This window comes from Alosa pseudoharengus, unplaced genomic scaffold (assembly GCF_046254945.1).
Source record: "Alosa pseudoharengus isolate Yale_2024_CS ecotype anadromous, Long Island Sound unplaced genomic scaffold, YU_APseudo_1.1 YU_APseudo_1.1_scf_21, whole genome shotgun sequence".
Taxonomy (NCBI): Eukaryota; Metazoa; Chordata; class Actinopteri; order Clupeiformes; family Clupeidae; genus Alosa; species Alosa pseudoharengus.
In genome coordinates, this window is record NW_027468674.1 from 1,530,457 (window position 1) to 1,549,666 (window position 19,210).

A 19,210-nucleotide genomic window follows, 5' to 3' on the forward strand; every position below is an offset into this window, starting at 1 on the left:
CAGGCCTCTATGAGTCAGAGCTCAGCAGTAGCCTCTGCAGGAGTCAGAGCTCAACAGTAGCCTCTGCAGGCCTCTATGAGTCAGAGCTCAGCAGTAGCCTCTGCAGGAGTCAGAGCTCAACAGTAGCCTCTGCAAGCCTCTATGAGTCAGAGCTCAACAGTAGCCTCTACAGGAGTCAGAGCTCAACAGTAGCCTCTGCAGGCCTCTATGAGTCAGAGCTCAGCAGTAGCCTCTGCGGGAGTCAGAGCTCAACAGTAGCCTCTGCAAGCCTCTATGAGTCAGAGCTCAACAGTAGCCTCTGCAGGCCTCTATGAGTCAGAGCTCAGCAGTAGCCTCTGCAGGAGTCAGAGCTCAGCAGTAGCCTCTGCAGGCCTCTATGAGTCAGAGCTTAACAGTAGCCTCTGCAGGAGTCAGAGCTCAGCAGTAGCCTCTGCAGGCCTCTATGAGTCAGAGCTCAGCAGTAGCCTCTGCAGGCCTCTATGAGTCAGAGCTCAGCAGTAGCCTCTGTAGGCCTCTATGAGTCAGAGCTCAACAGTAGCCTCTGCAGGAGTCAGAGCTCAGCAGTAGCCTCTGCAGGCCTCTATGAGTCAGAGCTCAGCAGTAGCCTCTGCAGGAGTCAGAGCTCAACAGTAGCCTCTGCAGGCCTCTATGAGTCAGAGTTCAGCAGTAGCCTCTGCAGGAGTCAGAGCTCAACAGTAGCCTTTGCAGGCCTCTATGAGTCAGAGCTCAACAGTAGCCTCTGCAGGCCTCTATGAGTCAGAGCTCAGCAGTAGCCTCTGCAGGAGTCAGAGCTCAGCAGTAGCCTCTGCAGGCCTCTATGAGTCAGAGCTTAACAGTAGCCTCTGCAGGCCTCTATGAGTCAGAGCTTAACAGTAGCCTCTGCAGGCCTCTATGAGTCGGAGCTCAACAGTAGCCTCTGCAGGCCTCTATGAGTCAGAGCTTAACAGTAGCCTCTGCAGGAGTCAGAGCTCAGCAGTAGCCTCTGCAGGCCTCTATGAGTCAGAGCTTAACAGTAGCCTCTGCAGGAGTCAGAGCTCAGCAGTAGCCTCTGCAGGCCTCTATGAGTCAGAGCTCAGCAGTAGCCTCTGCAGGCCTCTATGAGTCAGAGCTTAACAGTAGCCTCTGCAGGCCTCTATGAGTCAGAGCTCAACAGTAGCCTCTGCATGCCTCTATGAGTCAGAGCTCAGCAGTAGCCTCTGTAGGCCTCTATGAGTCAGAGCTCAGCAGTAGCCTCTGTAGGCCTCTATGAGTCAGAGCTCAGCAGTAGCCTCTGCAGGAGTCAGAGCTCAGCAGTAGCCTCTGCAGGCCTCTATGAGTCAGAGCTCAGCAGTAGCCTCTGCAGGCCTCTATGAGTCAGAGCTTAACAGTAGCCTCTGCAGGAGTCAGAGCTCAGCAGTAGCCTCTGCAGGCCTCTGTGAGTCAGAGCTCAGCAGTAGCCTCTGCAGGCCTCTATGAGTCAGAGCTCAGCAGTAGCCTCTGCAGGAGTCAGAGCTCAACAGTAGCCTCTGCAGGCCTCTATGAGTCAGAGCTCAGCAGTAGCCTCTGCAGGAGTCAGAGCTCAACAGTAGCCTCTGCAAGCCTCTATGAGTCAGAGCTCAACAGTAGCCTCTACAGGAGTCAGAGCTCAACAGTAGCCTCTGCAGGCCTCTATGAGTCAGAGCTCAGCAGTAGCCTCTGCGGGAGTCAGAGCTCAACAGTAGCCTCTGCAAGCCTCTATGAGTCAGAGCTCAACAGTAGCCTCTGCAGGCCTCTATGAGTCAGAGCTCAGCAGTAGCCTCTGCAGGAGTCAGAGCTCAGCAGTAGCCTCTGCAGGCCTCTATGAGTCAGAGTTCAGCAGTAGCCTCTGCAGGAGTCAGAGCTCAACAGTAGCCTTTGCAGGCCTCTATGAGTCAGAGCTCAACAGTAGCCTCTGCAGGCCTCTATGAGTCAGAGCTCAGCAGTAGCCTCTGCAGGAGTCAGAGCTCAGCAGTAGCCTCTGCAGGCCTCTATGAGTCAGAGCTTAACAGTAGCCTCTGCAGGCCTCTATGAGTCAGAGCTTAACAGTAGCCTCTGCAGGCCTCTATGAGTCGGAGCTCAACAGTAGCCTCTGCAGGCCTCTATGAGTCAGAGCTTAACAGTAGCCTCTGCAGGAGTCAGAGCTCAGCAGTAGCCTCTGCAGGCCTCTATGAGTCAGAGCTTAACAGTAGCCTCTGCAGGAGTCAGAGCTCAGCAGTAGCCTCTGCAGGCCTCTATGAGTCAGAGCTCAGCAGTAGCCTCTGCAGGCCTCTATGAGTCAGAGCTTAACAGTAGCCTCTGCAGGCCTCTATGAGTCAGAGCTCAGCAGTAGCCTCTGCAGGCCTCTATGAGTCAGAGCTCAGCAGTAGCCTCTGCAGGAGTCAGAGCTCAGCAGTAGCCTCTGTAGGCCTCTATGAGTCAGAGCTCAACAGTAGCCTCTGCAGGAGTCAGAGCTCAACAGTAGCCTCTGCAGGCCTCTATGTGTCAGAGCTCAACAGTAGCCTCTGCAGGCCTCTATGAGTCAGAGCTCAGCAGTAGCCTCTGCAGGCCTCTATGAGTCAGAGTTCAACAGTAGCCTCTGCAGGAGTCAGAGCTCAGCAGTAGCCTCTGCAGGCCTCTATGAGTCAGAGCTCAGCAGTAGCCTCTGCAGGAGTCAGAGCTCAACAGTAGCCTCTGCAGGCCTCTATGAGTCAGAGTTCAGCAGTAGCCTCTGCAGGAGTCAGAGCTCAACAGTAGCCTCTGCAGACCTCTATGAGTCAGAGCTCAACAGTAGCCTCTGCAGGCCTCTATGAGTCAGAGCTCAGCAGTAGCCTCTGCAGGAGTCAGAGCTCAGCAGTAGCCTCTGCAGGCCTCTATGAGTCAGAGCTTAACAGTAGCCTCTGCAGGAGTCAGAGCTCAGCAGTAGCCTCTGCAGGCCTCTATGAGTCAGAGCTTAACAGTAGCCTCTGCAGGAGTCAGAGCTCAGCAGTAGCCTCTGCAGGCCTCTATGAGTCAGAGCTCAGCAGTAGCCTCTGCAGGCCTCTATGAGTCAGAGCTCAGCAGTAGCCTCTGCAAGAGTCAGAGCTCAACAGTAGCCTCTGCAGGCCTCTATGAGTCAGAGCTCAGCAGTAGCCTCTGCAGGAGTCAGAGCTCAACAGTAGCCTCTGCATGCCTCTATGAGTCAGAGCTCAGCAGTAGCCTCTGTAGGCCTCTATGAGTCAGAGCTCAGCAGTAGCCTCTGTAGGCCTCTATGAGTCAGAGCTCAGCAGTAGCCTCTGCAGGAGTCAGAGCTCAGCAGTAGCCTCTGCAGGAGTCAGAGCTCAGCAGTAGCCTCTGCAGGCCTCTATGAGTCAGAGCTCAGCAGTAGCCTCTGCAGGCCTCTATGAGTCAGAGCTTAACAGTAGCCTCTGCAGGAGTCAGAGCTCAGCAGTAGCCTCTGCAGGCCTCTATGAGTCAGAGCTCAACAGTAGCCTCTGCAGGCCTCTATGAGTCAGAGCTCAGCAGTAGCCTCTGCAGGCCTCTATGAGTCAGAGTTCAACAGTAGCCTCTGCAGGAGTCAGAGCTCAGCAGTAGCCTCTGCAGGCCTCTATGAGTCAGAGCTCAGCAGTAGCCTCTGCAGGCCTCTATGAGTCAGAGCTTAACAGTAGCCTCTGCAGGCCTCTATGAGTCAGAGCTCAGCAGTAGCCTCTGCAGGAGTCAGAGCTCAGCAGTAGCCTCTGCAGGCCTCTATGAGTCAGAGCTTAACAGTAGCCTCTGCAGGCCTCTATGAGTCAGAGCTTAACAGTAGCCTCTGCAGGCCTCTATGAGTCGGAGCTCAACAGTAGCCTCTGCAGGCCTCAATGAGTCAGAGCTTAACAGTAGCCTCTGCAGGAGTCAGAGCTCAGCAGTAGCCTCTGCAGGCCTCTATGAGTCAGAGCTTAACAGTAGCCTCTGCAGGAGTCAGAGCTCAGCAGTAGCCTCTGCAGGCCTCTATGAGTCAGAGCTCAGCAGTAGCCTCTGCAGGCCTCTATGAGTCAGAGCTTAACAGTAGCCTCTGCAGGCCTCTATGAGTCCGAGCTCAGCAGTAGCCTCTGCAGGCCTCTATGAGTCAGAGCTCAGCAGTAGCCTCTGCAGGAGTCAGAGCTCAGCAGTAGCCTCTGTAGGCCTCTATGAGTCAGAGCTTAACAGTAGCCTCTGCAGGAGTCAGAGCTTAACAGTAGCCTCTGCAGGTCTCTATGAGTCAGAGCTTAACAGTAGCCTCTGCAGGCCTCTGAGTCAGAGCTTAACAGTAGCCTCTGCAGGAGTCAGAGCTTAACAGTAGCCTCTGCAGGAGTCAGAGCTTAACAGTAGCCTCTGCAGGCCTCTATGAGTCAGAGCTCAGCAGTAGCCTCTGCAGGAGTCAGAGCTCAACAGTAGCCTCTGCAGGCCTCTATGAGTCAGAGTTCAGCAGTAGCCTCTGCAGGAGTCAGAGTTCAACAGTAGCCTTTGCAGGCCTCTATGAGTCAGAGCTCAACAGTAGCCTCTGCAGGCCTCTATGAGTCAGAGCTCAGCAGTAGCCTCTGCAGGAGTCAGAGCTCATCAGTAGCCTCTGCAGGCCTCTATGAGTCAGAGCTTAACAGTAGCCTCTGCAGGCCTCTATGAGTCAGAGCTTAACAGTAGCCTCTGCAGGCCTCTATGAGTCAGAGCTCAGCAGTAGCCTCTGCAGGAGTCAGAGCTCAGCAGTAGCCTCTGCAGGCCTCTATGAGTCAGAGCTTAACAGTAGCCTCTGCAGGCCTCTATGAGTCAGAGCTTAACAGTAGCCTCTGCAGGCCTCTATGAGTCGGAGCTCAACAGTAGCCTCTGCAGGCCTCTATGAGTCAGAGCTTAACAGTAGCCTCTGCAGGAGTCAGAGCTCAGCAGTAGCCTCTGCAGGCCTCTATGAGTCAGAGCTTAACAGTAGCCTCTGCAGGAGTCAGAGCTCAGCAGTAGCCTCTGCAGGCCTCTATGAGTCAGAGCTTAACAGTAGCCTCTGCAGGAGTCAGAGCTCAGCAGTAGCCTCTGCAGGCCTCTATGAGTCAGAGCTTAACAGTAGCCTCTGCAGGCCTCTATGAGTCGGAGCTCAACAGTAGCCTCTGCAGGCCTCTATGAGTCAGAGCTTAACAGTAGCCTCTGCAGGAGTCAGAGCTCAGCAGTAGCCTCTGCAGGCCTCTATGAGTCAGAGCTTAACAGTAGCCTCTGCAGGAGTCAGAGCTCAGCAGTAGCCTCTGCAGGCCTCTATGAGTCAGAGCTTAACAGTAGCCTCTGCAGGAGTCAGAGCTCAGCAGTAGCCTCTGCAGGCCTCTATGAGTCAGAGCTCAGCAGTAGCCTCTGCAGGCCTCTATGAGTCAGAGCTTAACAGTAGCCTCTGCAGGCCTCTATGAGTCAGAGCTCAGCAGTAGCCTCTGCAGGCCTCTATGAGTCAGAGCTCAGCAGTAGCCTCTGCAGGAGTCAGAGCTCAGCAGTAGCCTCTGTAGGCCTCTATGAGTCAGAGCTCAACAGTAGCCTCTGCAGGAGTCAGAGCTCAACAGTAGCCTCTGCAGGCCTCTATGAGTCAGAGCTCAACAGTAGCCTCTTCAGGCCTCTATGAGTCAGAGCTCAGCAGTAGCCTCTGCAGGCCTCTATGAGTCAGAGTTCAACAGTAGCCTCTGCAGGAGTCAGAGCTCAGCAGTAGCCTCTGCAGGCCTCTATGAGTCAGAGCTCAGCAGTAGCCTCTGCAGGAGTCAGAGCTCAACAGTAGCCTCTGCAGGCCTCTATGAGTCAGAGTTCAGCAGTAGCCTCTGCAGGAGTCAGAGCTCAACAGTAGCCTCTGCAGGCCTCTATGAGTCAGAGCTCAACAGTAGCCTCTGCAGGCCTCTATGAGTCAGAGCTCAGCAGTAGCCTCTGCAGGAGTCAGAGCTCAGCAGTAGCCTCTGCAGTCCTCTATGAGTCAGAGCTTAACAGTAGCCTCTGCAGGAGTCAGAGCTCAGCAGTAGCCTCTGCAGGCCTCTATGAGTCAGAGCTTAACAGTAGCCTCTGCAGGAGTCAGAGCTCAGCAGTAGCCTCTGCAGGCCTCTATGAGTCAGAGCTCAGCAGTAGCCTCTGCAGGCCTCTATGAGTCAGAGCTCAGCAGTAGCCTCTGCAGGCCTCTATGAGTCAGAGCTCAACAGTAGCCTCTGCAGGCCTCTATGAGTCAGAGCTCAGCAGTAGCCTCTGCAGGAGTCAGAGCTCAGCAGTAGCCTCTGCAGGCCTCTATGAGTCAGAGCTTAACAGTAGCCTCTGCAGGAGTCAGAGCTCAGCAGTAGCCTCTGCAGGCCACTATGAGTCAGAGCTTAACAGTAGCCTCTGCAGGAGTCAGAGCTCAGCAGTAGCCTCTGCAGGCCTCTATGAGTCAGAGCTCAGCAGTAGCCTCTGCAGGCCTCTATGAGTCAGAGCTCAGCAGTAGCCTCTGCAGGCCTCTATGAGTCAGAGCTCAACAGTAGCCTCTGCAGGCCTCTATGAGTCAGAGCTTAACAGTAGCCTCTGCAGGAGTCAGAGCTTAACAGTAGCCTCTGCAGGTCTCTATGAGTCAGAGCTTAACAGTAGCCTCTGCAGGCCTCTATGAGTCAGAGCTTAACAGTAGCCTCTGCAGGAGTCAGAGCTTAACAGTAGCCTCTGCAGGAGTCAGAGCTTTACAGTAGCCTCTGCAGGCCTCTATGAGTCAGAGCTTAACAGTAGCCTCTGCAGGCCTCTATGAGTCAGAGCTAAACAGTAGCCTCTGCAGGCCGTGCTGTGCACTGTCCACTGGCCTGCTTTATCACTGCCTGATAAACTACATACCAATATACAGTGCTGAGCTGTGATTGGTCCTGTGCGAGCCAGTGCTGAGCTGTGATTGGTCCTGTGCGTGCCAGTGCTGAGCTGTGATTGGTCCTGTGATAAACTATATACACATCAATTGAATCATATGCATAAGTGGTTCCAATGGAACTAAAAGTAGTTCCCACATCTATTTGAACATTACAGTTTGGAACCTTATGTGTGTGTGTGTGTGTATTTGGAACCTTATAGTGAGAGGAGTTTGGATTTGTTTACTAATGTCTCTGTTTCTCTCTCTCTCCCTCCCTCTATCCATCTCACTCCCTCTCTCTCTCTCTCCCTCTCTCTCCCTCCCTCCCTCCCTCTCTCTCTCCCTCCCTCCCTCTCTCTCTCTCTCTCCCTCTCTCTCTCCCTCCCTCTCTCTCTCTCCCTCAGTCATGTGTTGCCACCTGAGGTGGGGGCTAATGCATCGGCCACTCAGTCCAAACTGAGCCTCTGCCCTTCACACAGCTCTCAAGGTCAGTCCCGCTCAGCCCAAGGTCACGGTCACGGATTGTGTGTTTGTGTGTGTGTGCGTGCGTGTGTGTGCATCTGACTCTGCTGAGTGTGGGGGGTGGAATGTTACATGTGTGTGTGTGTGTGTGTGTGTGTGCGTAAGTGTGTGTGCATCTGAGAGGGGTGGAATGTCACATGTGTGTGTTTTATGCAGGTCAGGATTCAAATGAGTATATCAATGTGGATCCCCAGCATACCAAAGACAACCCAACCCATGAGGGCCTTAATGATGGTAACACACACACATGCACACACACATGCACACACACATACGCACACACACGTGCACACACACACGTGCACACACACACACACGTGCACGCACGCACAAACGCACGCACACACAAAGACTTACAGATTTCTGGCACTTACTCTGTTGTGTGTGTGTGTCCACAGAGAGTGACAGAAACAGTGAGGACTATCAGAATGTGTCACCAGGTAAGTGTCCTCTGTCACACACCTTGACCCCACCGCGAAACCCCAGCCTGTCTGACATACAGCGTCACAGAAGACTAATTACGAGGTCTAGAATACGTTACGCCGTGATTCATATCATAGCCTGTTGGTAGTATTAAGTGATGTTATATACTGTATATATCATAGCCTGTTGGTATTAGATCATATTTATCATTGTCGTCCGTCTCTCTCTTCAAAAAACTCTTGAAGACACAAGCGACTTCTGATAACCTTACACACCTGATGCGCACTTACCACACTCTTCCCTCTTCTTCTCATCTCATTCTTCCCTCCTCTTCCTCTCCACATCCCTCTCTCTCCTCCTCCACCTCTTTCCTCTCCACATCCCTCTCTCTCCTCCTCCACCTCCTTCCTCTCCTCATCCCTCTCTTCTCTTCTCTTCCTCCTCTTCTCCCACTTCTCCTCCTCCATACTGTGACTAATAATATGTAGGCACTCCTATACGCTAGACCAGGGGTGGGCAAACTGCGACCCGCCGGATCCGGCCCGCCAAGCACTTTAATCCGGCTCGCTGAGCATTTCATTTGGTTATCAGGCTGCTCGCTATTTTTGTCCTGAGATAGAGACGACGTTAGTTAGCTTTACTGCAAACTGCTTTTCACTCTCCTTAGAGAACGTTTACAATGTCAATGTCAAAACATCATGTTAAATAGAGATGATCGACCTACTCTTAGTTATCTCCTTTGCAGCAGATCTAACTTGAACGTTCTGCTACTCCTAATGGGGAACGCGTCTGAGCTCACGACAGGGAGAGAGAGTGGCAGGTTCCAGCTGAATTGTCATTGTTGATAATTGATATCTCCTTCTTGTAAGAAACAGCTGGTCTTTGCTGGTTTTCCTCCAGAGGCCCCATTTATAAAACTGAATGTAGATTTCATCCTAAAACATCGTGTAGACCTAAACCTTGCAATCTGCGTACACACGAAAATATTCTGATTTATAAATCGGTGCAGCGCACAACTTTACGCAGGTGGCTGCTTTGAATATACCAAGCTGTGTTATATTGTGCGTGCTTGCATAAGCGCCGTACTCCTCCGTTTTCGTCCCACAATATCCCATAAAAGGTCAATGCAAAATGATTCATGAATATTCTAACATTAATACCGATCATTTTATTTTTTATTGGCTATCGTTGGAATGATGGAGACGTCATCAATCTGGAGAAGGAAGTCAAAGTTGGCAGACAGCGATATAAGTGTGACATTTTACAAGTGTACCTATGTGAAATAACTGCCGACAATTTTGTATTAAAATAACTTAACCTTATACATTTCCACCCCTATTTTGAGTTTTTCCTCGAAATTGCACACCGCCTACTTAAAATGGCCCTGTTGCCACATACTTTGACTTACAATCAAGTGCCTGACCTCTTTGGAAAGCTAAGGCCTTGTAGAATTTTTTGGTACCAATAGATTGACTGTGTGATGAACTATCAGAGAGTGGCAAAGGGTAGAATGATAGTTTTTTTTATAGGCGGTTATGTACATCTCTAGAAATGACCACATTCTGCCCTCTTGGTCACTTATTTTCTCTTGAAAACACCACTGAGGCCCACTACCAGGTCTTGTGAATCTGTATGTCAAAGTAGATCCTTATAGGATGATGTATGACTGTGTGGGACCCATATTTGTGTGGGCATACACATGCGTTTTGCTAAGTGTCCATTTGGAGACTCCAAAAGGACCTTTGGTTACCCAAAACTAAAATGCTTCCTATACAAGAACCCCTTTATGTAGAACCATGATCTTGGTGTCAAATGAAAGGTTACACTCTCTGTGTCATGTTGCTTGTACCTGGAGTGCTTTGCAGTGGCTGTGCCATGAGTCCAGAGAAGCATTATCTGACCTGAAACTCTTACTTTTGCTCCTACGCCTTTGAGATTTCCATGAAAAAAGGACAAACAAGGTAATGCAGTGAACATTTGTATTATAAAATGAAACAAAGGTAAAAAATAGCAATACCCTGGCAAACGAAACATCAAATGATTCACATTCAATGCAATAGAAATGTATTTGTGTTGGCAACCACGGTCAACAAAATGGAACGTGTTATGAACAACTGAAATAGTCTCGGCCACCGGCTCCTCTTCCTCAGACACAGGATCCTCAGCTCTTGTTTTTTTGCTTGGCGGGGCCCAGTCTTCATCGCTGTCACTGAAACAATTGTACAGATGGAAGTTAGGCTCAGACCCACTAAAGTATATGAAAACCCTTCCCAACAACTTATACAAATGATATAAATGTGTGTACTCAGGTCACACCTCCCCCTGCTCTCTCTTTTACACACACACACACACACACACACACACACAAACACACACTGCATTCTCACCTAACTCCCCTCCCCCCCAGGTACCAGAACACTGTTCACACTGTTCACACTATGAAACAAAGCTAAATGAAAAACTATGCACTAAACATTACAAAAGCAAACTAAACTGTATCTGTAACTGTATATGGATATAAGTAGTCTACTCACAGCTCAAAATCGGGGTCCTTCCCAGCTAAAAAGTTCTGCTCCTCCTCGGAGTCGCATTCCGAGAAAACGCTTTCTTCTCCTTCATCGATGTCCTCCAGATCTTCAATGTCCTCGGGTTCTTCGACATGTTTCGTCTTTTTTTTGTCTCTTTGGCATGTTTTACGAACAAAAACCTTCAAAAACATGTCTCTTGCTTGTTTAGTAACAAACTTCCAAACCACTGCTTCGGAATCTGGTTACGCATGGGCTATGCGCCTTGAGTTTAGCCGACAGGGAAGTAGAATGGGACGATGTGTCACATGTCTAAAGAAAGCTCTCCTCATTGGCTACACGGACATCTAGGTCCCATCTCATTGGCTCACTCAGACGCAGCGCTATGACCATTCAAAGACTGGTTGTCAGATTCATCGCTTACGTGACTCATTGGCTTTGATGGCATCTATCTCGACTCTCATTGGTCCTACAGACATGTAATGGGTATCGATGGAATCAGAAGAGCCTCGTGAACACGCGGAGTACCGTGAATCCAGCGACAATAATGGAAGTAAAACCGAAATATCTGGATTTCCGCGAAAAATAAGTGTTTACTTCGCTTCTTTTCGTATGTATCTGTTTTGTTTGTACTGGCGTGTACAACTACTCAATATATTGGCAATATAACAATGTAGATATTTTACATCTATGGATTCTTACGAAAATTTCAAGACCAAGCATGCTGGGCTAACTTATTGGTACGGCCATACAGACAAGTGACAAAATATGAACGCAGCAACTTTGGGGGGTGGTGGAGGGGGGTATTCTGATATGTTATATATCGGGATAAACTTATATTTTACACACGAAATATATGTTAATTCATGGAAAGCTTTACATATATCGATTCTTGAGTTTCTCAGCTTTAAAATGGTATATAGCATGACTATGGTAGTTCATGATAAGGTGCAAAGAAATGCATGGGGGTTGTTGGGGGGAGGTGGGGGGCACTGTATTTGCCCGAATACGGGTCACCCGTAGTGTACTTTAATAACCGTATCCTATGTTTTAGTAGAATAAATCTTTTAATAGAATAAATCTTTTAACTCCTTACACATCCGTGGGTGTCAATGTCAGAAGTCAACATAAAATAATTTGCATTAATTCGAATTAATTTGGCATTAGGCTACACTGTGGACATGAGCTTTATTTAGGCTAGCAGCCAGCGCTACACTGTGGACATGAGCTTTATTTAGGTTAGCAGTCAGCGCAAGTAGCCTAGTAGATCACGCTGTTGGGAGAAGCATGATTTAGGCTATATTAATATTATTAAGGTACATCAATATCAATATCTTACTAAACATGATTTACTGAAAACGTTTGCCTTGGCTACAAACCTCATAGTCTGCGATATTAATGATGGTGATCACAAAGGTAGTAACGTCAGGCCTGCTGCAGGCCATTTGGATGCCCTAAGCAGGACTGCTTTGTGGTGTGTGTTGTGTGGTGTGGTGTGTGTTGTGTGGTGTGGTGTGGTGTGGTGTGGTGTGGTGTGGTGTGGTGTGGTGTGGTGTGGTGTGTGTTGTGTGGTGTGGTGTGGTGTGTGTTGTGTGGTGTGGTGTGTGTTGTGTGGTGTGGTGTGGTGTGTGTTGTGTGGTGTGGTGTGGTGTGTGTGGTGCGGTGTGGTGTGGTGTGGTGTGTGTTGTGTGGTGTGGTGTGGTGTGGTGTGCGTTGTGTGGTGTGGTGTGGTGTGGTGTGGTGTGGTGTGCGTTGTGTGGTGTGGTGTGGTGTGGTGTGGTGTGTGTGGTGTGGTGTGGTGTGGTGTGTGTTGTGTGGTGTGGTGTGGTGTGGTGTGGTGTGTGTTGTGTGGTGTGGTGTGGTGTGTGTTGTGTGGTGTGGTGTGGTGTGGTGTGTGTTGTGTGGTGTGGTGTGGTGTGGTGTGTGTTGTGTGGTGTGGTGTGTGTTGTGTGGTGTGGTGTGTGTTGTGTGGTGTGGTGTGGTGTGGTGTGTGTTGTGTGGTGTGGTGTGTGTTGTGTGGTGTGGTGTGTGTGGTGTGTGTTGTGTGGTGTGGTGTGGTGTGGTGTGGTGTGTGTTGTGTGGTGTGGTGTGTGTTGTGTGGTGTGGTGTGGTGTGTGTTGTGTGGTGTGGTGTGTGTTGTGTGGTGTGTGTTGTGTGGTGTGGTGTGTGTTGTGTGGTGTGGTGTGGTGTGTGTGGTGTGGTGTGTGTTGTGTGTTGTGTTGTGTGGTGTGGTGTGTGTTGTGTGGTGTGGTGTGTGGTGTGGTGTGTGTTGTGTGGTGTGGTGTGTGTTGTGTGGTGTGGTGTGTGTTGTGTGGTGTGGTGTGTGTGGTGTGGTGTGTGTTGTGTGTTGTGTTGTGTGGTGTGGTGTGTGTTGTGTTGTGTGGTGTGGTGTGTGTTGTGTGGTGTGGTGTGGTGTGTGTTGTGTGGTGTGGTGTGTGTGGTGTGGTGTGGTGTGGTGTGGTGTGGTGTGTGTTGTGTGGTGTGGTGTGTGTTGTGTTGTGTGGTGTGTGTTGTGTGGTGTGTGTGGTGTGGTGTGGTGTGTGTGGTGTGGTGTGTGTTGTGGTGTGTGTGGTGTGTGTTGTGTGGTGTGGTGTGTGTTGTGTGGTGTGGTGTGTGTTGTGTGGTGTGGTGTGGTGTGTGTTGTGTGGTGTGGTGTGTGTTGTGTGGTGTTGTGTGGTGTGGTGTGGTGTGGTGTGGTGTGTGTTGTGTGGTGTGTGTTGTGTTGTGTGGTGTGGTGTGGGTTGTGTGGTGTGGTGTGTGTTGTGTGGTGTTGTGTGGTGTGGTGTGTGGTGTGGTGTGTGTTGTGTGGTGTGGTGTGGTGTGGTGTGTGTTGTGTGGTGTGGTGTGTGTTGTGGTGTGTGTTGTGTGGTGTGGTGTGGTGTGGTGTGGTGTGTGTTGTGTGGTGTGGTGTGGTGTGGTGTGTGTTGTGTGGTGTGGTGTGGTGTGGTGTGGTGTGTGTTGTGTGGTGTGGTGTGGTGTGGTGTGTGTTGTGTGGTGTGGTGTGTGTTGTGTGGTGTGGTGTGTGTTGTGTGGTGTGTGTGGTGTGGTGTGGTGTGGTGTGTGTGGTGTGGTGTGTGTTGTGTGGTGTGGTGTGTGTTGTGTGGTGTGGTGTGTGTGGTGTGGTGTGTGTTGTGTGGTGTGGTGTGTGTTGTGTGGTGTGGTGTGTGTTGTGTGGTGTGGTGTGTGTTGTGTGGTGTGTTGTGTGGTGTGGTGTGGTGTGGTGTGTTGTGTGGTGTGGTGTGGTGTGGTGTGTGTGGTGTGGTGTGGTGTGGTGTGTGTTGTGTGGTGTGTTGTGTGGTGTGGTGTGTGTGGTGTGGTGTGTGTTGTGTGGTGTGGTGTGGTGTGGTGTGTGTGGTGTGTGTGGTGCAGGGGCGCGCAGAGACCTTTGAAGGGGCAGGGGCTCAAATTTTAAAAAAGGGCACATGGAACAAAATTTTCAGAAAACGTGTTAACTTTATTTAAAACTTAATTTTGATTACAACCCAATAGAGAATACATAGGCTACATGCAAATTATATCAAAATAAAACATCTTCCATCACACTGTATCCACAAAATAAAAATATGACATTTGCAAAAAGTGCAGCATGGAATCTTGCATCATGCTACCACAAGTTAAACTCAAAAAAATTCTTGTATCCTTCCATCAGACGGTATACAAACTATATTCTCAAAAATAAAGCATCTTCTATTCAATCATTTCACACTGATCACAAAATAAAAATATAACATTTAAATGCAAAAGAAATGCAGCATGGAATCTTCCATCATGCTACCACAAGTTAAACTAAAAAAAACCTTGTATCCTTCCATCCAACTGTATACAAACAGACAGATAGGTCTTTTCAGTTTTCATTAGGCTATTGTCTACACAGAGATCATAGGCTATAAGGCTACATCTTATTGATTAAATTCAAAGCTAATTTTAATAGCCTAGAAATCTAGACGCACCCTAGCGGCAGCAAATATGTTATTGCCTAGTCTGTCTTGTCAGGCTATAATTTTAATTTTTATCACAGTGAACTACCACCATTAGCAAGCTGGTGTCTTGCAGATTCACGTGCTGTGCGTGTGGCCACTGAGTGAAATGACGCGCAATGTAGCCTACTGTAAACAGAGAAGGACGTGTGGAGTTGGGTTAGTTAAACAACTACAGTAACCTATGTCGTCGGCTTATGACGATTTAGAAAAGGTTTGCCTACTCTGTTTTATGAACTAGGTCTACTAACCTAAGCTACTATAACATAGTAACCTAAACAGAATATGTTATGAACGTTCAGCCTTAGATTTTCAAAGCTGCCAGGTTATTGAAATGGATGGACCATGACATGGTTAAAAACGGGTTTGATAGCCTACTTCATTAAACATGAAACAACTTTAAACATTTTATTCTCTATCTATAAGCTGAATACTATTGCATGTTCAGATAGGCTAACTGCCAAGGGACCTTACCGTGCTCCCAAATGTCTCCTGCAGCACTGTGCCTGCGTGCACCTTCTAAGAGTTCACTGAATGTTGTTATTTTTGTACATTTCTAATTTCACAAACTATTAATGAGACATTTTAGCGAATATTCACGTTGGAACTAGGGGAAGTATTACAAATTTTAAAAAGTAAAAAACGGGTCTTGTCAAAAGGGCACTTGGACATCAAAGGGGCAAAAGGGCAGGTGCTAGAGCCCCTGTAGCCCCCCTTCTCTGCACGTGCCTGCTGCTGTGTGTGTGTGTGTGGTGTGTGTGTGTGGTTTGGTGTGCTGTGTGTGTGTGTGTGTGTGTGTGTGTGTGTGTGTGGTTTGGTGTGTGTGTGTGTGTGTGTGTGTGTGGTGTGTGTGTGTGTGTGTGTGTGTGTGGTGTGTGTGTGTGTGTGGTTTGGTGTGTGTGTGTGTGTGTGTGTGTGTGTGTGTGTGTGTGTGGTGTGTGTGTGTGTGTGTGTGTGTGGTTTGGTGTGTGTGTGTGTGTGTGTGGTGTGTGTGTGTGTGTGTGTGGTGTGTGTATGTGTGTGTGCTGTGTGTGTGTGTGTGGTGTGTGTGTGTGTGTGTGTGTGCTGTGTGTGTGTGTGGTGTGTGTGTGTGCTGTGTGTGTATGTGGTGTGTGTGTGTGTGTGTGTGTGCTGTGTGTGTGTGGTGTGTGTGGTGTGTGTGTGTGTGTGTGTGTGGTGTGTGTGTGTGTGTGTGTGTGTGTGGTGTGTGTGTGGTGTGTGTGTGTGGTTTGGTGTGCTGTGTGTGTGGTGTGTGTGTGTGTGTGTGGTGTGTGTGTGTGTGGTGTGTGTGTGGTGTGTGTGTGTGGTGTGTGTGTGTGTGTGGTGTGTGTGGTGTGTGTGTGTGTGTGTGGTGTGTGTGTGGTGTGTGTGTGGTGTGTGTGTGTGTGTGGTGTGTGTGGTGTGGGTGTGTGTGGTGTTGTGTGTGTGTGTGTGTGGTTTGGTGTGGTGTGTGTGTGGTGTGTGTGTGTGGTGTGTGTGTGTGGTGTGTGTGTGTGTGGTGTGTGTGTGTGGTTTGGTGTGCTGTGTGTGTGGTGTGTGTGTGTGGTGTGTGTGTGTGTGTGTGTGGTGTGTGTGTGGTGTGTGTGTGGTGTGGTGTGTGTGTGTGGTGTGTGTGTGGTGTGGGTGTGTGTGGTGTGTGTGTGTGTGTGTGGTGTGTGTGTGTGTGGTATGTGTGTGTGGTGTGTGTGTGTGTGTGTGGTGTGTGTGTGTGTGGTGTGTGTGTGGTGTGTGTGTGTGTGGTGTGTGTGTGTGTGTGTGTGTGTGTGTGTGGTGTGGGTGTGTGTGTGGTGTGTGTGGTGTGTATGTGTGTGTGTGGTGTGGGTGTGTGTGTGTGTGGTGTGTGTGTGCTGTGTGTGTGTGTGTGTGTGGTGTGTGTGTGCTGTGTGTGTGTGTGGTGTGTGTGTGTGTGTGTGTGTGGTGTGTGTGTGTGGTGTGGTGTGTGTGTGTGTGTGGTGTGTGTGTGGTGTGTGTGTGTGTGGTGTGTGTGTGTGGTGTGGTGTGTGTGTGTGTGTGGTGTGTGTGTGTGTGTGTGTGTGGTTTGGTGTGGTGTGGTGCCCCCCCCCCCCTCCAAAAAAAAAGAATTTGTTGAAAACACTACTAGTTTGATGAAAACACTACTAGTTTGATGAAAACACTACTAGTTTGATGAAAACACTACTAGTTTGATGCTGTTTGACTTATTTATAAATGGCAACCTGTCACTTTAAGGGCATGGAGTCTACACAGCGACCTTTTTGCCAGTTCAATTCCAATTCGCCTTATTCATGCGGCGGCCATCACGAGGCTAAAGGGTGCACTTGCCATTACACCTCAGTCCAGCAGATGGTGCCATTACACCTCAGTCCAGCAGATGGTGGTGGTAATGCACTCCTAAAAAAAAACTCACTAAAGAAGAAGAGGAACAGTCCAGCAAACCCTTCTTCTTTTTCGGTGAGCTTTATTTTGGCAGTTTGCAAACGGTGCATTACCAACATCTGCTGGACTGAGGTGTAATGGCAAGTGTACCCTTTAGCCTCGTAATGGCCGCCGGGTGAATAAGGCTGTATAAACAAACTCTAGCATTGTTTGTGCCACATTTATAGCACAATATTAACAATGATATGCATAATATTAAGTTGGTATAAACAGCCTTCATTGCTTTGGAAATGAAAGCATGTCATGATATGATGCTATCTAGACATTTTCTGTATGCAATTAAAAGTCCTGGTAGCCACCTAGCCTGTCTGAGTGGAATGCGTTTCCCTCGGCACATTGTGTGCTTTAAGTAAATGCTTATTAAGGGAAACAAATTATTGAAGACTTTAAGACTCACCAATTCCATTACACAAAGGCTAAGGCCACTCTTTATATTATAGTACATTTTCCTAATCCCAGTGAGTGCAGCCTGTTAAGGTGTGGTGTATGTGTGTGGTGTGTGTGTGGTGTGGTGTGGTGTGTGTGGCATAGTCCATTTTCCTAATCCCAGTGAGTGCAGCCTGTTAAGTTCTCTCAGGCAGTCAGGGCTGTAGGGTCAGGGTGTCGCTAGAAATGTTGCCCTGTATCCACATCTATTTCCCACACTTTCTCCTCCCCCTCTCCTCATCTCTCTCTTTTCTCCTCCCTCTCTTCTCCTCCTAACTCTCTCTCCTCCCTTTCTTCCCCTCCCTCTCTTACTTCTCTTCTCCCTCTCTCCTCATCCCTCTCTCCTCATCCCTCTCTTCTCATCCCTCTCTTCTCATCCCTCTCTTCTCCTACCTCTCTCCTCCTCCCTAAACCAATCATTTAAATCATTTGACAATATGTTTCGGCCATACATATTAATATGTTTATTTTAAATAGCGCCTTTCTCAAACCCAAGGTCGCTTTACATAGTAGGAAGGCAGGGAGACACAATAACAAACAAACAAACAATACAACAAAGACAAGTTATCTGTAGGAACTATGTGTTGGGTGTGGAGGAGAAGTGATCATTAAACAAGTTATCTGTATGGAACTATGTGTTGGGTGTGGAGGAGAAGTGATCATTAAACAGAAAGGTCTTGAGATGTGCTTTGAAGAAAGGAAGAGAAGGACAGACAGGAAGAGGTTGGGGGAGGGAGTTCCAGAGTTTGGGGGCCAAGGCACTGAAGGACCTGCCACCCAGGGTGGAGAGTCTGGAGTGGGGGATAGCCAAGAGGTTTTGGTCAGAGGATCTGAGTGAGCGGGAAGGAGTGTAAGGGGTCAGGAGGTCGCAGATGTAGGGGGGAGCAAGGTTGTGGAGGGCTTTGAAGGTGAGTAGTAGTACTTTGTATTTGATCCGGGACGGAACTGGTAGCCAGGGGAGTTGATGGAGAATGGGGGTGATGTGTGCTGATCGTCTGGTATGGGTGAGGAGCCTAGCTGCAGAGTTTTGAATATATTGTAGTCTTTGAAGGGTTTTAGTGGGGAGACCAAGGAAAAGTGAGTTGCAGTAATCTAAACGGGACATAATGAAAAAGTGAACAAGAGTCTGTGCATCACTAGCAGAGAGGAAGGGTCGGAGGCGTGCAATGTTACGGAGGTGAAAAAAAGCAATCTTAGTGAGTGATTTGATATGAGGATCAAAGCTAAGGGTGGAGTCAAGCTGAATGCCAAGGTTTTTAACAACAGGGGTGGAGTGGACTAACCTGACCCTAGCCAGATGAATTTCGCTCCGCCTAGCTCCACTCATCCATCTGGAACCGATCCATTGAAATGTTGCTTCAGAAGGCTGGACCTAATCAAAAAATGCTTGCATATGATTGAATAAGCCACTTGTCCGTCATCTATTGACGTGCTACTTCAACCACTCTCATCGAAGCCAACCCGTGACGCTGATAACAGTCTCACAGTCGCTTCTACGCTATGTCACATCTATGAAACTCCCGCCCTGCGTCCTGATTCGCTAAACCATAAAGTTGGTTGGAGAAATCACTCTCAATGGAAGAGGTTCCAGATGGATGTGAGTGAAGCTAGGCGGAGCTAAGCGGAACGACATTCATCTGGCTAGGGCGAGGTTAGGAGTGGACAGATGAGCCATCAATGTTGAGAGTGAGATGGGGAGATTTGGTGAGGATGCTTTTAGGGCCAATCAGCAGAATTTCGGTTTTGTCTGTGTTGAGCTTGAGAAAATTGTTTTGCATCCATAATTTTAAGTCAGAGAGGCATTCAGTGAGGGAGCGTGGTGGGGGGTCAGAGGGAGAGGGAGTGGTAAGATAGAGTTGGATGTCATCTGCATAGCAGTGGAAGTTGAGACCGTGGCTGCGAATAATCTGGCCAAGAGGGAGGATGTATATGAGAAAGAGGAGGGGCCCTCTATACTTTCACAACATTCAATATCCATCCTATATAACATTAATATAACTTCATTTTCAGTGCCGGTTAGGTGCATCTCCACTGAATTTCAGCATAACATGTCGGGAACAGGTAAGCATCTCATTTCACTTCCTCATTCGTTTCGACATGTCAGAGGCTTAGCCCTGTCTGCTACAATAACCTGCATGTCAGAGGTA

General features: G+C 49.0%; 1 protein-coding gene and 1 long non-coding RNA gene across 4 annotated transcripts in view; one reads left to right on the plus strand and one right to left on the minus strand.

Moving 5' to 3' along the window:
* Positions 1–19,210, plus strand: part of LOC143137436 (uncharacterized) — a 59,201-nt gene that overhangs the window by 30,280 nt on the left and 9,711 nt on the right. For 2 of the 3 annotated variants that reach the window (XM_076297630.1, XM_076297629.1), the window contains exons 8-11: positions 7,180–7,262; positions 7,454–7,531; positions 7,696–7,737; positions 19,074–19,124. In XM_076297630.1, coding sequence (XP_076153745.1) covers positions 7,180–7,262; positions 7,454–7,531; positions 7,696–7,737; positions 19,074–19,124 — 254 coding nt within the window. The remainder of the gene's footprint in view (positions 1–7,179; positions 7,263–7,453; positions 7,532–7,695; positions 7,738–19,073; positions 19,125–19,210) is intronic. The other variant, XM_076297631.1, reaches the window with a different exon arrangement.
* LOC143137437 (uncharacterized) lies at positions 9,686–11,267 on the minus strand. Its single transcript, XR_012989958.1, has 2 exons — positions 10,255–11,267; positions 9,686–9,929 (listed from the first exon to the last, which is right to left on the minus strand). It is a non-coding gene; the product is annotated as an uncharacterized LOC143137437 (long non-coding RNA).